The 18,001-nt window shown below is 37.7% G+C and overlaps 2 protein-coding genes across 5 annotated transcripts in view; one reads left to right on the top strand and one right to left on the bottom strand.

The window, feature by feature from the left end:
* abat (4-aminobutyrate aminotransferase) overlaps positions 1–2,150 on the top strand; it is a 29,019-nt gene extending 26,869 nt beyond the window's left edge. For all 3 annotated transcript variants that reach the window (XM_084125031.1, XM_084125029.1, XM_084125030.1), the window contains exon 16: positions 4–2,150. In XM_084125031.1, the coding sequence (XP_083981157.1) occupies positions 4–125 (122 nt within the window). In that variant the 3' untranslated portion in view covers positions 126–2,150. The remainder of the gene's footprint in view (positions 1–3) is intronic.
* Positions 2,007–17,937, bottom strand: carhsp1 (calcium regulated heat stable protein 1). 2 transcript variants are annotated; one of them, XM_084125059.1, is made up of 4 exons: positions 8,519–8,806; positions 4,214–4,419; positions 3,379–3,501; positions 2,007–2,704 (listed from the first exon to the last, which is right to left on the bottom strand). In XM_084125059.1, the coding sequence occupies exons 1-4, from the start codon at positions 8,789–8,791 to the stop codon at positions 2,542–2,544; spliced, it is 765 nt and encodes a 254-aa protein (XP_083981185.1). In that variant the 5' UTR covers positions 8,792–8,806; the 3' UTR covers positions 2,007–2,541. The 2 variants fall into 2 exon arrangements, with proteins under 2 accessions (XP_083981185.1, XP_083981186.1); XM_084125060.1 differs by lacking the exon at positions 8,519–8,806 and adding an exon at positions 17,733–17,937 and having other exon boundaries at positions 2,078–2,704.
* Positions 17,938–18,001: the final 64 nt, after the last annotated feature.

The following is an 18,001-nucleotide window of genomic DNA, read 5'->3' as shown; positions in this document are numbered from 1 at the left end:
CAGGTGCGTTTTTGGGTTCCTGTGGCGAAAGGTCCATCCGTTTCCGTCCCTCTCTGGTCTTCAAGGAGTACCATGTCCATCAGCTCCTGAACATCCTGAATGACGTTCTGACTGAGCATGAATAGAGTTCTGGCTGCCAGGTCGGCCTTGATTATGAAACATATAGGGTCCAATCCCACTCAAGGGTTTATACCAGCCTGTCACAATTAATTGATCACCGTCTCTCTCTCTTTCCGTCCACTCTCATCCTGTCATTTCTAATTAGGAAGGATAAAAATCTGTTTTCTATCTCTTTTTATTTAGCTGATCTTTTCTTTTTTTCTTTTTAAACCAAGGGTGGACAGATTGAAGATCTGAAGCAGAATACAGGAATTATCCCAGTAGTAATGCCTCCAATTCAGGGTCATTCACTCAAATGATATATTAAAGTAAATCTCTCTTGCTGATGTCGCAACTTAGTTTGTGAACTGTAGGGTCATTCAGGACCAGAAAGTTTCACAAACAAAAAGTCCTTCCATTGAAAGTTAGTTAAAGCAATATAGAGACCTCAGAGATGGTACAGGATTTCTTATTGCAATATTTCTCATAACCCTTTTTATGTCAAAGAAAAAGACTCCAGGTCTAAGCATTTGGAAGTTAACATGAAAAGATGAGTAGTCACTATGTATGACACTAAAAGTACATGAAGTGGACAGTAGCTACTACTGGCTTTATGAAGATAAATGATAGCTATTTTAATATCTACAAAGAAATGGTTGCACTGGAAATGTCTAGTTTGTAATTTTGCATGATGAATTTACAGAGCACCTGAATATTATGGTCCTCTCTGAATTAAAAGCATGTGTGAAAGACAAGTCGTGGAAGCATTGTTGGACTGATTGCGTCTTGAGCTGGATAGAGCCGATGGAAAGCTGGAAAAAGTGAGAAGCTGCAGAGAACTGTAGAACCTCTATTCCCATTTTAACAGGACGTCTCTTGAGCCAATAACCTTCAAGCAATCAGAAAGTCCCTTTATTGAGATGTCTGCTTTACTGTATAATTCCTCAATCATAAAGAGACATTGTCTTTACTGTGATGCAAAGCCTCTGATTTGAATCCCAGTGCCAGCACGAAACATTTAAAGCACAACCTGGTGTGGTAATGTGAGGGCTGATATTTCCTACAGCATTAACAGGATTTCATAATTGACGATGAAAGATGCGTTTGTATTTTCACAGCCAAACTTCTACCTGATCTAACAATAGAAATCCATCAGGAAACATGTTTTAAAAGCACAAGCTTGGGGCTGCTCAGCTTAGCGTCCATCCTCTGCTCAGGTGAACATGATCCCCTCATGTTCCTCATCACAGGCCATGTAAGAAAAGGTATGGCTAACGTCTACAAGGTCATCTTCACTAAATGGCCATCACAGCCTGTATACGTTTATCATCTTTGGGGTGATTCTCCTATTCCAGTTGCTCCAAGCTGAAAGCGTGAACATCCCTTCAGCTTGGTGTTTCAGTCGTACTTTCCTTTTTAAATACTTAAACCCCAATATGTACTTCATGTAGTGAGTTTATGCAATGCTCATTGTTGTAAGCTTTATTAGTGAAGACTAACCATGTTTCCATGTTTACAGCTGAATCAGAATCAAGTTCCTTATTTAACTGACATTTACTGAGTATAAATATGTATAAAATCACACCGTCTTTAACACACAGTGTTATTCCTTCGTGATATTGTGTCCCATGTCAGTGTAATGTAGAAATGTTGTTTTGGATGCCTTTAAATGTTCCTTTTAATGTTGTGGACAGGCGGCGGCAGTGACTCGAAATGTAAAAGCTGTGTCTGTTTGTACTCGGCAAAGTCAGTATTTAATTGAGAAATGTGTATTATTGATACTCATTAACAATTACAAAAAAATGAAAATGGTTTACACTGTTATATGTAGTAAAATTAGATAAAAATATTGAGGTAATTTCTACATAACCTTAATGTTGTCTGAGGAAGTTATAAAATAAATCTGACAATTTGAATAATTTTTTATTCTTGCCTGTCTTTGAAGCAAAATGACCAAGAAACACACATGCACATGACAAATGATCAAAATGATATATTTTCACAATAATGTACACATACACAGTGAACATGTTTTTTTTTTGTAGCGAATAGGGAAATCTACATTAGATGCGTTAAGGCTTCCTGTTAAGAGTGTGTAATCAGTTCTTAGTTAAGAGTAATCAAATCAGTCAGCAATTCACAGATGGTTAATGCAAGTATAACTGACTGGTTCATGCCACATAATTAAACACAAACCAAATAATCAAGATCATTTCAAACAAACTCCCTTCCTGAACCCAAATAAAGAAAAAAAGAAGCAAGATTTTTTTATATATTTTTTTTTTTCTTGGAGATTTGCCGTCATGTCACACACAGCACTTAAAGGCATTCATTCATGCAGCCCTGTTCCCTTTCCCCCAAACCTCCAGAAAAGAACCAGAAACCCTTTTCGACATCGTTATCTAACAGTTCAGATTCAGAGAGCTGCTGTTCTCAAGGACCTCATGATTCAAACACTGCTCCTGACCAGGTCTCATGTTTCGTGCCTGGTGCTAAATGAGTGATGGTCACCTCAACGGCCTGGATCTTTGCATGTTTGGGTGGAATAGAGCAGATCTTGTAGCTCACTTCATCTCCTTCCACAGGCACATATTCACCCTCGATGCTGTTGGAAGAATGGAGATCATCAGCAAAACGTGTGTGTGTGTGTATGTGTGCTTACTGGATTTAGACAAAGACGCGCATTTAAAAAGTACATCAAATGGAAAACACTGCATTTCAGATTGGACAAACAAAATGGATCCCATTTTACAAATGATAATTCTTATATCATTATAAATCACTATAGTTTTTAAGTTAACTGACAGAATGTAATTGTATGAAGTTGAACATTAAACAATCAAGTCTTGAATGTTTGAACAGCGGGCAGCTGGCAAGTCTATCCATTTTTCCACTGGACAAACACATTTCATCTGAAAGAAGCCAGTCAAGTGCTCTTATCTCTCACACTCAAGTACTTAACTTAGACCTGACGCCAAAACCTTTCACACACTCCACAAGTTTCTATTCCCAGAAGCCTCTCCCTCATGATCAGTTCAAATACATCTACAAACACACTGGGAGCGCTAACATTTATAAACATTTATAAATTTATAAACAAATTTACATTTATAAATTTCATCTGCATATTAATAATGATTTGTGTTTGCATCTACATCACTGATGATCATGGTGTTGTCGATACGATACATGTGATTTCGGATGTAACTGGGTTTGTGGTGGAATGTGTGTTGGCTTTGACGTAGGACTCAGCTGAAGATGCTTGCCCTGTGAACTCACTCAGATATGTGCACAAAGATGTCACTGCCTCCGTCTGATGGCGTGATGAAACCGTGTCCTTTGGAACGCGAAAAGCACTTGCAGACCCCACTGAAGACCGGGCCCTCAGCTGCACGCGCTTGACTGTCGGGTTTAAAGGGACAAAAATGTTACTCTATACTTATTCAGCAAAAATGCATTAGATTATATATTTTTTTTTTAAAAATCACCATTTCTATTCATCAACGAATCCTGAAAAAAATCAGGCAGCATGACTGTTTTCAACATTGATAATTATTATGTTGTGTTATGTACTACTTTTTGTCTTGTGCTGCCTATCTTTACCAGGACTCCCTGGTAGAAGAGATATTGTATCTCAACGGGACCTTCCTGGTTAAATAATCATCATATTAGAATGATTTCTGAAGGATCATGTGACACTGAAGACTGGAGTAATGATGCAGGAAATTCAGCTTTGCCATCACAGGAGCAAATTACCTTTTCAAATAGTTTTTTATTTCAATACTACTGTTTTTATTTGGTGACCATTAGAGACACCCTTCAAAACGTAATAATAATATCAATATTCTTACCCGAAACTTTTGAAAAGTTGTATAAAACAGGGGTGTCCAAACTCAGTCCTGGAGGGCCACTGTCCTGTAGAGTGTAACTCCAACTTGCCTCAAGCTTGATTAGCTGTGTTTACTTGTGTTTACTTGGGGTTGGAGCTGAACTCTGCTGGACAGTGGCCCTCCAGGAGCAGGATTGGACATCCCTAGTAGATGCATACATATGAACATATGAAATGAATGGGTTAAAGCAGTGGATGGGTTTGAAGATGTGCTGCTGTACTCACGCTGAGCAGGTGCGGTTGCGGCGGGTGGGCAGGGGACTGGGAATCAGGTAGCCCCTCATGGGGGAGGGCGACCGGTCTCTGTGGCGACATGCGGGCAGACGAAGAGAGCTGGGGGACACCGGAGAGATCGGGGACAGCGGGGACAGAGGAGGGGTGGTGGACTTCACAGGAGATGGCACTTCTGAGGACATGCTGACGGTGGGACGCTGGGAAGGCAGAAAGTGCGAGAAGCTTTACTTTTTAAAACTGAAATACGTTCTCTACAAGTATTTCCTTGAAAAGAATCATGACAATTGTCTGCGTGTACGTGAACCGAAAACACAAATAGTGCAAATGGCACACAAGAACAAGTTCTGTCTACCGAGGAGGACAGAGTGACATCCTTGAAAAATGGATTTCTGTGAAGTGTAGTGCACTTTACTGGCGGTACTGCACCTTAACTCTGGTTTTCACCCATCATAAAACGTACAAAAAGACGACAACGCAGTGTGTAGCTATTACTGCTGCACAAAATTGTGTGATGAAAGGAGGAGATGAAAGCAAAACATATTACCCACACCTGAAAAACGTTAACTCACCACTGTGGGAGTTTTTTGGATTCCGTAACGAAGACACTCCAGTCTGCAGGAAGTGCCGATCAATAGTTATTTTAGTGCGCATTTGAACATTTATGGTCAAAAACTCTCTCTCCGCATCCCTACACTTAAAGTAAATAATAAAGTAAATAAAGTAAAAAATACATTATACAGATGCCATTATTTTTTCCAAGATTTATCTAGTTTTTGCGATAGGATAGTTATTGTGAATTGTTTTGGCCATGATAATGGTGTAGTGAAAAAATATATTGGCTTTTAAAGGCATTTTTTGTCATGCTTATTCAATGTATTTACTCACATTTGAACAATCTATATTTGTTTTTTTAGCAAACATTGATATGTAATTATGTGCTATTAATCAGCATATCATGCAAATAAAAGTGACTACAGTACAAATTTTGTTAACATTACTTATACATTACATAACATTACTATATTATTAAAATTACCCAAAATGGTCACATTATTACTATTTGTCTATAATCTCCAGTAGGGATGCGCAATATATCGGCCACCATATATCAGTATCAGCCAATATAAGTTCATTTTTAATGTTATCATTATCGGCCCGATAAGAAAAGTTGGCCGATTTATTGTAAAGCCGTCTCTCACTACTGTATTCATTTAAAATGCAATGCATTATGTGCCGAAATTATAGATGTTAATTATTCATATAAAATTTTAAACAACTGTGTTTTAAGCCCTTTGACTTTATCGTTGAGTATCCCTGATAAGCACCATCACTGAAACACAACCCTCAGCGGCCGCAGGCTGCAGCTCCCATTTGCGACAGTAATGTGAATGTTCACTGTTGATGCTGCAGGCCACGTTCAGCCTTTGTTAGCCCTATCTGACAGATCCCCCCTGTCCAGTAATATATTACAAACCTGCTCTGCCGGCAGATCGTTTGGCCAGGCCACTAGAGGTTCGAGCAGGAATCGGACTTGGGATCTGTTAACTAATGCACTGAGCACCAGAGCGCTGCATGTTAACACAAACGGCCTGTGAAGGGTCAAGCATCCAGTAATCACAGTAGGAAATGGCACTGAATGCATAATCGCACGCCCTCCCCCCCAATGCCATCGCGCTCCCTTGGGCCATTACAGCCCACACAAATTGAGAAAGAAGAGCAGGATGACCACGAAAGATGTTCCTTATGAGCCATAAAGCATATTATGTAATAATTTTGAGCAGCGAAGAGGCAAATTGGCTTTCCGGACACTCCCAGGCGGCTCTGCTATGGCAACACAGTACCGACGGCTCCCTCGAGAGATGCCAGATGAGAATGGGCTCCTTTGTACCTTCAGATGGATTACATCACTGCAATTATAGCTTTCTGCTGTCAGACTCAGCATGCCCCATAAACCGAAAACGAGGCCACTGAGTGTTTGAAAACCAGGGCCAATTATACAGCGCTGATTGTGTGCTGAGGTACTGATGCATGGGTGAACGTTCATTTCAGCTCTCATTCGTTCCACACACACATCAGCAGAAATGACACAGGCAGTACATCCCAGCAGCAGGAAGAAACTCTCACAGTATGACCATGATTTTTTAGGGGTATGGTATTTTGAATGGCTTGGTGTAACTCGTAAATACCGTAATATATGAATTTGGCAATCATTTATCTAAATGTATATATTAAAACAGAAAGATATTACCATACTTTTAGATTACTACTTTGTAAGAAATTATGAAGCTTCTAGCTATTCATATAAAGCAGTCTCTTTAGTAGTGGTTCTACTAAAGTTCCAGTGAGTCTCCCATTACCAAAGACAATATTTGAAGACCACCAACCCCCCTACACAGGCTATTATAGTTCCTCTCGCACCCCAGCTGAAATGAAAATAAAGGTGCTAGGGAGAAACAAGGGCTTTTATTACAGTTAAAATAAATTGTAATCTTTTCCTTAATGCATAAAAGGATACAAGTAAAATGCAGAATTTGTTACTGTGAACACAAACCTAAATTTGCCACTTGCTCCGCTAAAGCGAGGTATTATTCCCAAAGAGTGAAGAAACTGTTGGTGATTATTGAGGGTATTAATTAAAAATGCAAATTATGTACATCAGAGATATACACTCCAATAATAATTGCACATGTAAAGTTCTTAATTCCTGAGTAAATTATGTCATGTCATGATGCACTATGCCTTGATTGATTAGCTTATTATTATTATTATTATTATTATTATTATTATTATTATTATTATTATTATTATTATTATTATTATTATTATTATTATTATTATTATTAGTAGTAGTAGTAGTAGTAGTAGTAGTAGTAGTAGTACAGTAATTGTAAAAAGTTTAAACAATTTAAAAATATGTGTGGGTATAAACCTTGATTTTTCGTATTACTATTTTTTATTTTATATTTAATTAAAATTAAGCTAAAAACATACAAAATTGAGATTGGGGAGATTTTTAATAATTGTGAAAGAAGTCTTTTTAGCTCACCACGTCTGCATTTATTTGATTAAACTAGAGTAAAACTGTAATATTGCGAAATATTACAATTTCAAATCATTTTCAGCATCATCATTCCACTACTCCACATGATCCATCAGAAATCATTCTAATATGCTGATTTGCTGCTCAATTAACATTTCTTATTATCAATGAAAATGTGACATCTTTTTCAGAATTCTTTGAAGAGAAAGTTCAAAAGAACAGCATTTATTTTAAATAAAAAAAAATTGTAACATCACTTTTTATCAATTTAATGCTTCCTGCCTTTCTTTACAAAAAACAAAAAACAAAAAAAACATTGATGCCAAACTTTTAAACCTATTTATATATTTGCATTTGTTTAGTATGGAACTAGTTGGTAGAAAATGTGTCCATTCCAGAGAGGTCTAACAGCAAACAACAGCTTTTAACTCACGTATTATTAGTCAAAGTTCAACAGAGGGAGGAAGACATGACCTCAGGATGAGCACACGGACCTCTACGCTAAGGTCAGCTATAGAATTTGCTGGAATTTCCCATCAACTCCACCTCTGACAAGAGTTTACTGTTGAAAAGTCTGCCAACGTAGGCAAATAACTCTGTCAGGCCCTAACCAACCACAATAGGGTCACTAAGCCGTATTGTGAGCAGAGATCCTAAACCATGGCAAGGCAGTATGCAAAATAGCACTATAGAACAGGTCTGTATAGACAAAATGAGATTTCAACCACAAGCTCTGCGCACTCAAAGAAAAACAGGGTTTTTTTCAAGGAAAAAACCATGCAGTGGGGCAGAACGATGTACATTTGCATTGACGTCACCTAACAGGAAACTTGTCATGGCAACTATGATGAAAGAAGCTGCCCACAACATCTACAAATAACTAGTTTAACAAAGTAAGGTCACAAGATTACGTGCGCATTCACGTCACTATCTAGAGCTTTCAAGCCAAATGTTTAGCACAGTCTTTACATGAAGCACACAAAACATAATAAGTAAATGAGGCATACAAAGGCAATTCTGTAAACACACAGAATCTCAATTTACAGCATATTAGAAGCCTTGACAATATTCCCTCCAGGCTTGATGAGTGTGATAAACATCCTCCGCATGCAGATTACAAGTGGACTTCACCGGCAGACAGTTATGCACGGTATTTAACAGCTGATTTGCTAATCTGTACCTGATCTAGCAACTGTAATAACAAGCAGCTCTGAAATCAATCTCATCTCTGCCCTTGGTGTGACCGGGATACTCACCAGCAACAGTCTGCTCGGGACGGGTACAAGCACTGCTTGTTCTTCAATGAGGAAGCGCAACCTTGCTTGGTTTGCGTCAACCACATCCCCCTCTTTTTCTTCACCTGGATCCCGTGTACGGAGGGCGGAGCTTCCATGAAGGTGGTGACTAATAAATACGGCAGCGATGGAGAGATAAAGGGAATGCTCTCCATATGGATGGTGAGTTGCTAAGCTACAGAACAGCTGCGGGACATGTCCGGGAGAGGGACAGTCTGTGAAACAGGATGGCATGACAAGTCTGGAGGTGGGAATGTTGCGTGGGTGATAATTTGCTGTTTGTTTGCGCTCAAGAGAGCACCTGAAGAGGCCCAGTTTGTAAAGTACACAGGAAGTGAGCAGCACAGCTTTTATTGCCTTTTAACAATCCAATGAATGTACATTTCCAAAAAAACATGAGGTAAAGAGATAGACCTCACAAAACTACACCACTTAATGGAATAAAACAACGATTATCACACCAGCACAGAAAAACAAAAAACAATCACAGCAACCTCAGCTGCATTTGCCCAATAACATGCCCACTCATGCCCATATTTTCCCCGAGGACAACATGCTAAACGGATATAAACTGACAGATAAATATAATAAAGAGTTTGCATGCATCATAGCCAGCAGCAGATGAAATAATGACAGTGAGTGACAATGACTAAAACCTCTGCAAGGTCTGGACTCTGGACGCCTACATTGATTCTCATCTATAGATGTTTCTACACACGGCACACTATTGAATTCAGCCCACAGTTTCAGATAGCAAGGACAGCTCTGACTCAGACCCCTGCTGTTACAACTGCATTAAGTTGCATGAATGAAAGTACAAACAGCTTTCTCCAGTGGCATGTTAAACTGAGAGGACATTTGAGCACAATACGGCGCACAATGTGGGGACATACCAACCAATATTGAGAAAAGTAATCAATGGTTTGTTGTCTCTGCCATTCAGGAATGCCTTAATATTTCAATGACAGCAGTAGCAGACATATGAATTTGACCTGTTAGAGCACAGCAAGCTCAAAACGTTCTCCACTGTTTAGGCACTGAACAAAAAGACAAATTATACTTTTTGAAATTACTAAGTACAACTCACTGCCTACAGATATAATTTTCTAGCTATAATCTATGAAATAAACATATTTTACTCCCTGACTGTGCTTAAAAGAATGGTTCACCAAAAAATTTAAATTCTCACTTAAATTTCACTAATAATTTAAAATTAATATAATTTTTGTCTGTTCCATGATATAAAGAAAATATTTCTACAAGTCATACAGGTTAGTATGAACTTTTAATTCATAAAAGTAAGCCTACTTTTAATTTTTGCATGAACTATTCCCTTAATGGTCTTAAATCTAAATACAAATTCTTTACAGTCAAATTCACTTAATAATTCGTTGCATTTATATATAGCGTTTTTCTGGGTTCTCAAAGTGCTTTACATAGAAGGGGGGGAATCTCCTCAACCACCACCAATGTGCAGCATCCACCTGGATGATGCGACGGCAGCCATATTGCGCCAGAACGCCCACCACACACCAGCTTATTGGTGGAGAGGAGAGAGAGTGATGAAGCCAATCAGTGTATATGGGGATGATTAGGAGGCCATGATGGACAGAGGCCAATGGGCAGATTTGGCCAGGATGCCGGGGTTACACCCCTACTGTTTTTCGAAGGACATCCTGGGATTTTTAATGACCACAGAGAGTCAGGACCTCGGTTTAATGTCTCATCAGAAGGACGGTGCACTTTGACAGTATAGTGTCCCCATCACCATACTGGGGTGTTATGACCCATATAGACCACAGGGTGAGCACTCCCTGCTGGCCTCACTAACACCTCTTCCAGCAGCAACCTAGTTTTCCCAGGAGGTCTCCCATCCAGGTATTGACCATCCTCAACCCTGCTTAGCTTCAGTGGGCAACCAGTCTTGGGCTATAGGGTGATATGGCTGCTGGCAAATTTTCACTTGCCCCACAAAAACTAAACCACATGTGTCCAGATAAAAAGTTCTGCTGAACTTGTGAAACTTTGTGAAAATATTCAGGCCAAACCACAAAAACCAGCAAGTTGATACAAGTTAAAGGGCCTATATTTTGATTATTTAGAAATAAGCTGAACTTGTGAAACTTTGTGAAAATATTCAGGCCAAACCACAAAAACTAGCAAGTTGATACAAGTTAAAGGGCCTATATTTTGATTATTTAGAAATGCTCAATACATGAAGAAAAACAGGGTTCAGAAGGGTGGAGATCATGTTTGGAATGTCAGATTATGACTGGAATAGTTTGGTAACGTATCCAAATTTCCAAATAGCCTTGAGAAAAAGAATAGCAGGAGGAAAAACAGGGAGGCAGGGACCTTCTGTTCAATAAAAGGACCAGGAAACAGCTAATCAAAACCAGTACGGTAGTTTCCTCTTGCAAGGATGGGTATCCAACAATAGATTTATGATGAAAACAGCTTATAATGCGTTTATCCCAAAATAGATTTATTTCGTTGTATTTCAGACAGCCTAAAAATAGCGTTCAGGTACGTTTCATGCACTTGTTTTGATAGAAGGAAACAACAAGATGTATTTATAAGAAATTATGGTCTGTTCCAAACCACTTCAACTCCAATATATATATATCAAAATGTTCCTTCACTTAAAAGAGCTTAATTATCATATAGAGACGATTACATCCAATCTCAGTAATATGAAAATAGTAAAGGTGCCCAAGGTGCTTTGTGTACCTTGCCACTGCTATGCTGTAATAAACTTGAGCCAGACCCAGTCGACGGATTTCCAACAAAAAAGGGAAAAGGTAAGAAAAAGCTGTTTTCTTTCATTTATGCTGTTTTTGTCAAGGAATTCCTCGTTTTAAAAAAATCTAGAAAAGAAAAATTAAGGACAGAAGAGATCGAATTTGGTTTATTCAGTATTAGCAGGAGGAGTAGCCTATTCCGTACAATTTTGTTTAAGATTCTAACGTAACTGAATAAGCCCGAAGCAGTGTGGTAACAGAGTTGTATTGGAATTGTTGTTTCTAAAGTAATTGAAACAAAGTGCTTAAGTGTAAAGTTTCTAAAGTAACTGAAATTTGGTGTTGGTCTCTTATAATTCTGTTAAGATTCTAAAGTAATTGAATAAACCCGAAGTACTGTGGTGGCAGAGTTATTTCAGATTGGTTGTTTCTAAAGTAACTGAAACAAATGTATATGTTTCTAACGTACTTGAAACCGATTGGGAAGTGGTAATGATTCTGAGGAAATTCTAAAGTAATTGAATAGACCCGACGCAGTGTGGTCACAGAATTATTTCACAACGATTGTGTGTGTAGGCTAGTGAGTCCGACGCGCTGTGAATCTGTGAAGTTTAAAACAAGAACCCGAAGCAGTGTGGTTTTGCCAGACGTACTGTGGCAGTGTTTTAAATTGAATAAATATTGTTTAAGCCCGAAGTACTGTGGCTAAGTAAATTATTTTAAGAAAATAACATAAAACCCGACGTAGTGTGGTTTTGTCCGACGTACTGTGACAGTGTTACATTTCTTAACTGTTTTGCGTAATGAAATTTAAGGTCCAATGGATTGTGGCTGTGGTTAAGTTTAGAAGCCTCAGGTAGTGTGGCTATTTTGATCATTTGTGTCCGAAGTACTGGAGCTGTGAATAATTAGACTAACGGATATCTTAAAGGAACTAGATAACGTGTAGTCATTTAAATCAGACTTTGTGAATAACTATTAGATCACGAGATATTTTAAAGCTTGATAATACTTTTGAAAATGGAAGAAATTATTGTTAAATACATCGCTAAACACGGTTCTCAGGGAATGTTTGACGGAATAGAGAATATTGTTGATAAACCGTACAAGTGGGCTACCTCCAAGTTTGAAAATGATCCCAAAATGCCTAAGAACAAAAACTGGAAAATTGCTAATGCGCTTCAAGCACTTTTTGCTTCATACAAAGTAACTAGGAGGAGAGTAGATGAGTTAGAGGCTGAAAATGAGCGACTCAGTGTTGGGGTAATTTCTACAAAAAATTACCTGGCTAGTGAAACGATATGGAAAGAAGAAAAGGTCAAGATGCAGAATGAGATTTCACTTCTTAGAACTAACAATAGTATGCTTAAATCATCTGTGGAAACATTGTCTAAAAATTTGGAGGAAGCGAAGGCGACTTGTCAGTTTATGATAAAGAATGGCTCAACAGAGAAAAACCCTAGTAAGACATTGTTAGGTGTCACGTTGTGTAACCCAGTTCCAGAGATGCCAGATTTGCAGGAAGACAGTGCTGTGGGTTGGGAAAAAGATTATCAGTCATTCAGTAGCCAATACTCTGACTGTAGAGTTAGATTTCCGATGGCACCAGTTCATTCTACTACGACTACGCCTGCTAGAGAAGGAAGGGAGGAACCAATGACCAAAGGTTTAATTTATTTGATTAAACCTTTGACTTTAATGTTTTGAATGAGAAAAGATGATTGTGGGGGAAAAGGGGGGGGGGGGGGGGGGGCAACTTCTTTTTGATTATCATTTCAGATAAGCATAAAGATGTTTGCCTGAAAGGAGTAACCTCATGTAGAAACATGACGTGGTCGTTTGAAGGACGAGAAGGAAGTAGCCTACTGTAGAACCAGTGGAGCCAGGGGATTTTCTCATGAAAAATGACAGAATACAGAGATTTCCAGACCTGCAAAATCATGTACTGCAGGCCTAAAAGACCTAAAAACCCTGAAACCCACCATGGGATGGATGGAACTGATGAAGAGGCACAGACTCGAACAACACCAGTGACTGCTTCTTCTAGAAGGACTTATGGTCCAAGTGGAAAAGAATGGACAATGAGAAGAGAAAGAAAAGGAGATTTCAGAAACAAACCATTTCTGAGACTATGGACAACAGTCTTTCCACAGGGGGAAAACAAGTGGATAAAGGATGTCCACACGGAGACAAATGGACACAAACACACACGTGCACAGTACACACACGCACATTTTATTGTCTATTGATTGTTGATAGTTTGAGTTATCAAAACTAAACAATATGCTAATATCACTGAGGCAAAGGAAAGATTGAGACATTGTGAGAGCCCAACAAGGCCTTGAAGAAAGAAAACAAATGCTTGATGGACACTTGAGATATGCCCTATTCTGGTTTAATTTGGAATGTCACATTTAAAACGGCTGTATGTATCTTTCTTATTATTTGCCAACGCATAATGTTATTTGTTCCAAGTTGAGACGTAAGATTGAAGATAATTCTATGATCAATATTTAATGTTCCAATTGGATATGACGGTTTTTGATTACCTCTTAAAAAAAAGAAAAGAAAAAGATTTTCTTTCTTAACACAAAATATGATAATTCTGCTCAAGTGAAGTAGAGCCATAACTCAGTGCGCAGGAGGTGTTTGACCCTATGACGGGTAAGATTCTCTGATGGCCATAGATGGGAACGACCTAAGCCATGGGCTACACCGCCACTGGGGCACCTGCCCACCAGGTTTCGGGAGGTGTTATCTATGAAAAGGGAGTGGTTGATGCTACTTTGGGCCAAGAGCATCAAATGGGGGTCTATAAGAAATTATGGTCTGTTCCAAACCACTTCAACTCCAATATATATATATCAAAATGTTCCTTCACTTAAACCTTTGACTGTTCTTATTTGAAAGAATAACAGAGAACCTTCTGTGGGACACTAGGGACCATGGGGTGTCTCAATTTCATTAACATACAAACCACAGCTGTTGCAAGAAGAGCAACTTCATTTACATTAAGACCAGGATAAAAGGTTTAGGATACCTAAATACCTATGTTCGGGGTTCATTCTGATGCCGGTGAACCCAAGGTGCTTTGTGTACCTTGCCACTGCTATGCTGTAATAAACTTCATTTTTGAGATCTTCGACGTCCACATCATTTTTTCTTACATATTTCAAGTTAATTTTTTTGTTCTTCAGACATTCATCTTTAAAATAAATAAGAATTAGCTCAGCTGAGCTCTATGTGACCCAAATTTGTTTTTGTTTTTAATGAAAATGTGGACACTTTATTCAATTGTATTATGTAACAATTATTGATGGTGCCACACTGAGATCTCCACATCTCTTAAATTTAACCATACAGGACTTCAAAATGAAGATTCTAAAAGAAAAGTTTGAGAACCTGAGTCTTTAATAGTTCTTGGGTTACAGTCATCCAAACTGTCACCATTGGCCTGTAATGCAACAAGGGTTGTTAAAGTTTTTAACAAGAACTTTACTAATAGACCTAACAATCTCTGTGTAAAAAAAAAAAAAAAAATGCTGCTGCCATCTTTCTTTAGTTATTTCCCCCCTCCTGTAATTTGGCTCCAAAAAAGGTGAAAACTTGAATCTTCCAGATTTTTATTTTTATTTTTTTATAAAATCATACATTTTAGTTTGGAGGACACAGAATGACCCTATAGTTAGGTTACTGTCGTCCTTGGAACATAACTACTTCAGAAACATTTATTTTTATGATACAATTATAATATTTATGCAAAAAAAATTAACAGTTACAAGACCCTTTAAGACTTGTGTAACCCTTTAAGTCTTTGATATATGTTGTTTTCAAAACAATGTTTCAAGGTTGGCCATTTGGTAGCTTTTCCAGAACCTGCAAAAAGTAAATATCTGGAAATAGTACATCACAGATCAAGCAGCATCTGATCAGAACAGGGGCCTATACCGGTTTAGATGGCTAGCCAGGTATGTTTCAGTTTAGTTTGCGCCAAAACTTGCACCTGGGTTTTAGGCACCATGAATGTGGTTTGGCTTTTAGCAGTGTTCATCGCCATGGTAACTTACAAACCGGCTAACCTGGTCCGGGGCAGGTTATGTTCCAGGTAAGAAGTTGCAAACCGAACTTGGACCAATCAGCTGTGAGCAAAGTGACGTGTCTGATGCAATAAAATCACTCCACCTGTTTCTACTCTAAATTAAAGGTCAATACATAGCAAATGATTTTTAAAGACAAAATCGTCCGGCTTTTGGTAATGCTTATTTAGAATAATACTTTTTTCATGATTTAGATATTATTTATGTAATTATTTACCCTTAATCGATCACACATGTACAATTTTAGTTTAGCTATTATTACGCACAGTTTAAATGAATAAATATATAAAGGTAGGCTAAATATAAATACACCTTTATAGTCAATAGATAAAACAATAAAATGACTACATGTGAGCTTAAATGTTCAATTCTCATACCTTTATCAATTAACTAACTTCACAACTTTTACTTGCACTGATATAGCAAGACTTTTTCTTTTAGTTGTCCTCTTTCATAGACAGCTATTTTCTTCTTGCTGTGTAAATTTGTTCAAATTCTTAATATTTTTCAATCTCGTAATATTCTGCAGAAGAGAAAAATGAATCGCAGTTTCACTCCTTCTCAGCATGTGATTGGCTGTTCACTGCTGATGTCACACCTAAACTCCTAAACTCAGGATCAAAGCCTGAGTTGACAGAGAAAGTTGATGATCGGCATCATAGTACCAACAAAGCCCGGTTGAATTGGTTTGGCTTTGTCAACTCGAAAATAATCCTGTAACCCTGAGTTTGTTCAACTAATGCATAACTTCAGAAATGTGTTTGTTTTTGGCACTCAGAGAGGTGTTGTATTAAATTTTGATAGAGGGAAACAAGATACATTTCTAATTTCAGTTTTATTTGTTCTTCAGGCAAGAATGGATCTGCTTTTGAGATCCCCATATCTATGGGACTGAACAATATAGGGCCTTAAAAATGAATATTCCTAAAGAAAAGTTAATTAAGAATGAGAATCTAGAAAGATATCTTAAATACTTTTAGATTTATACAGGCATGACAACTTTAGAAAAAGAATATTTATGGCACTCAGACAGGTATGTTCTATGCATTTGAGCCGAGACACATGATATACATTTCTAGTTTTAACATTATTTGTTATTAAGACATTCCTCTTTAAAATAAAAAAGTATCAGCTGTATGCAAAGTGACCCACATTCGGGTTTTGACCACTGAAAATGTGTACAGTTTTCCTATTTACTCATGGAGTCACATTAACATGCCCATATCTCTGGGACTGAACCATCAAGGGCCTTTAAAATGAAGATACCAAAAAAAAGAAAAAAAAAGAAAAAGAAAGTTGGTTAAGAACCAGAATCTAAAAGGATATTAAGAAATCTTTAATACTTCTTGAGTTACAGGCATGCAAACTTGAGGCAAAAAAAAAAAACACAACAAGAAGTGTTTTTTCGCATTTTTGAACTGTCACCGTTGGCATATAATGAAACAAAGATTGCGAGTCAACATTTTTTACTGATAGACCTACCAATCTCTGTGTAAAAATAAAATAATGATGCTGCCATCTTTCTAAAGTCATTTTTACATCTCAGGTGAAAATTGTCATTTTGACCCCTCTCTACAAAATAGTGGATTACTCAGTAGCCTAAACCTATACAATATTCAACCACCGAACACTGAGACACTTTATTTGAAGCTTTAAATCAAAAGCAGTTTTACATTGTTATTTGTCCAGGTAAAACAAAACTGAAAAACACAGCAGATCTGTTTTTCACTGTCATCTGATGCCAACAAGACTTCTGCAATATTGTGTCAATATCTGAGCTTCAGCCAAAGACTTTCAAACAAATGTATCAAAATAATAGTCACAGCAACAAAACACCTTCATTACACGTAACACGCATGTTTGCTGTGTACTTTCTAGAATTGTGGCACGTTTACTAACGTTACTTTGACGAGCTGCTTTAAGACCGCTCCCTTCACCAGCTCAACTAGTCTCTTTATGCATTAATTAAACCACTTTATTTCACTTACTTATTCAAACTTCCTACAAAAGCTCAATATGATACCTTAAATTATAATAAAAAAAAAAATAATAAAAAAAAAATATTCAACGTGTGTAGAATCGTGCCAATGACCGAGCAAAGATGCAACATATTAAAATCAAAGACGCCTAAAATAAATTAATCAGTGTTTAAACTTAGTTAAACAACAGATTCATCGGATTAATTGTGACAGATTTCAAACATGACCATCTCTCGTTGTAATTCATTAATCTCTCGAATAATTCACGAGCACGTAGAAGTCGCTTTTTCTTTCACTTTCATAAAAAAGTCACTTTGTTGGGATATAATCTTTCAAAAAGAATCACAGCATTACTCACCGTTTGCAAATGTGCACGAGCCAAAGAAAACAACCGTAGATTGTTGGAGGCAGTGAATAAAGAAAAGCACCCAGCCACGAAAGAAAGTAGGCTAGTTGTTGCTTATTGTTTGCTGGTTTACTCGGACTCGGAGTCTGACTGTGAATGAGGGTCCAAGACTCCAAAGAGGCGTGACTAAACCGATGCCATCCACATTTACATCATTAAATGACAATTACCGTAAAACCTCACATATTCCGAGTGTGAAACGTAAACAAAAAAGAACATTG

Source organism: Abramis brama (genome assembly GCF_963993115.1).
Source record: "Abramis brama genome assembly, chromosome: 1".
Classification (NCBI taxonomy): Eukaryota; Metazoa; Chordata; class Actinopteri; order Cypriniformes; family Leuciscidae; genus Abramis; species Abramis brama.
This window is presented reverse-complemented; position numbering and strand designations above follow the sequence as displayed.

Bases quoted from the DNA above. Each gene is read 5' to 3' on its own strand.
- carhsp1 (XM_084125059.1), bottom strand. From the start codon at position 8,791: ATGCCATCCTGTTTCACAGACTGTCCCTCTCCCGGACATGTCCCGCAG. The intron at 4,420-8,518 runs GTGAGTATCCCG...CTGCCTTCCCAG, and splicing joins TCCCGAGCAGACTGTTGCTG to CGTCCCACCGTCAGCATGTC. The intron at 3,502-4,213 runs GTGAGTACAGCA...TAAACCCGACAG, and splicing joins CGCAACCGCACCTGCTCAGC to TCAAGCGCGTGCAGCTGAGG.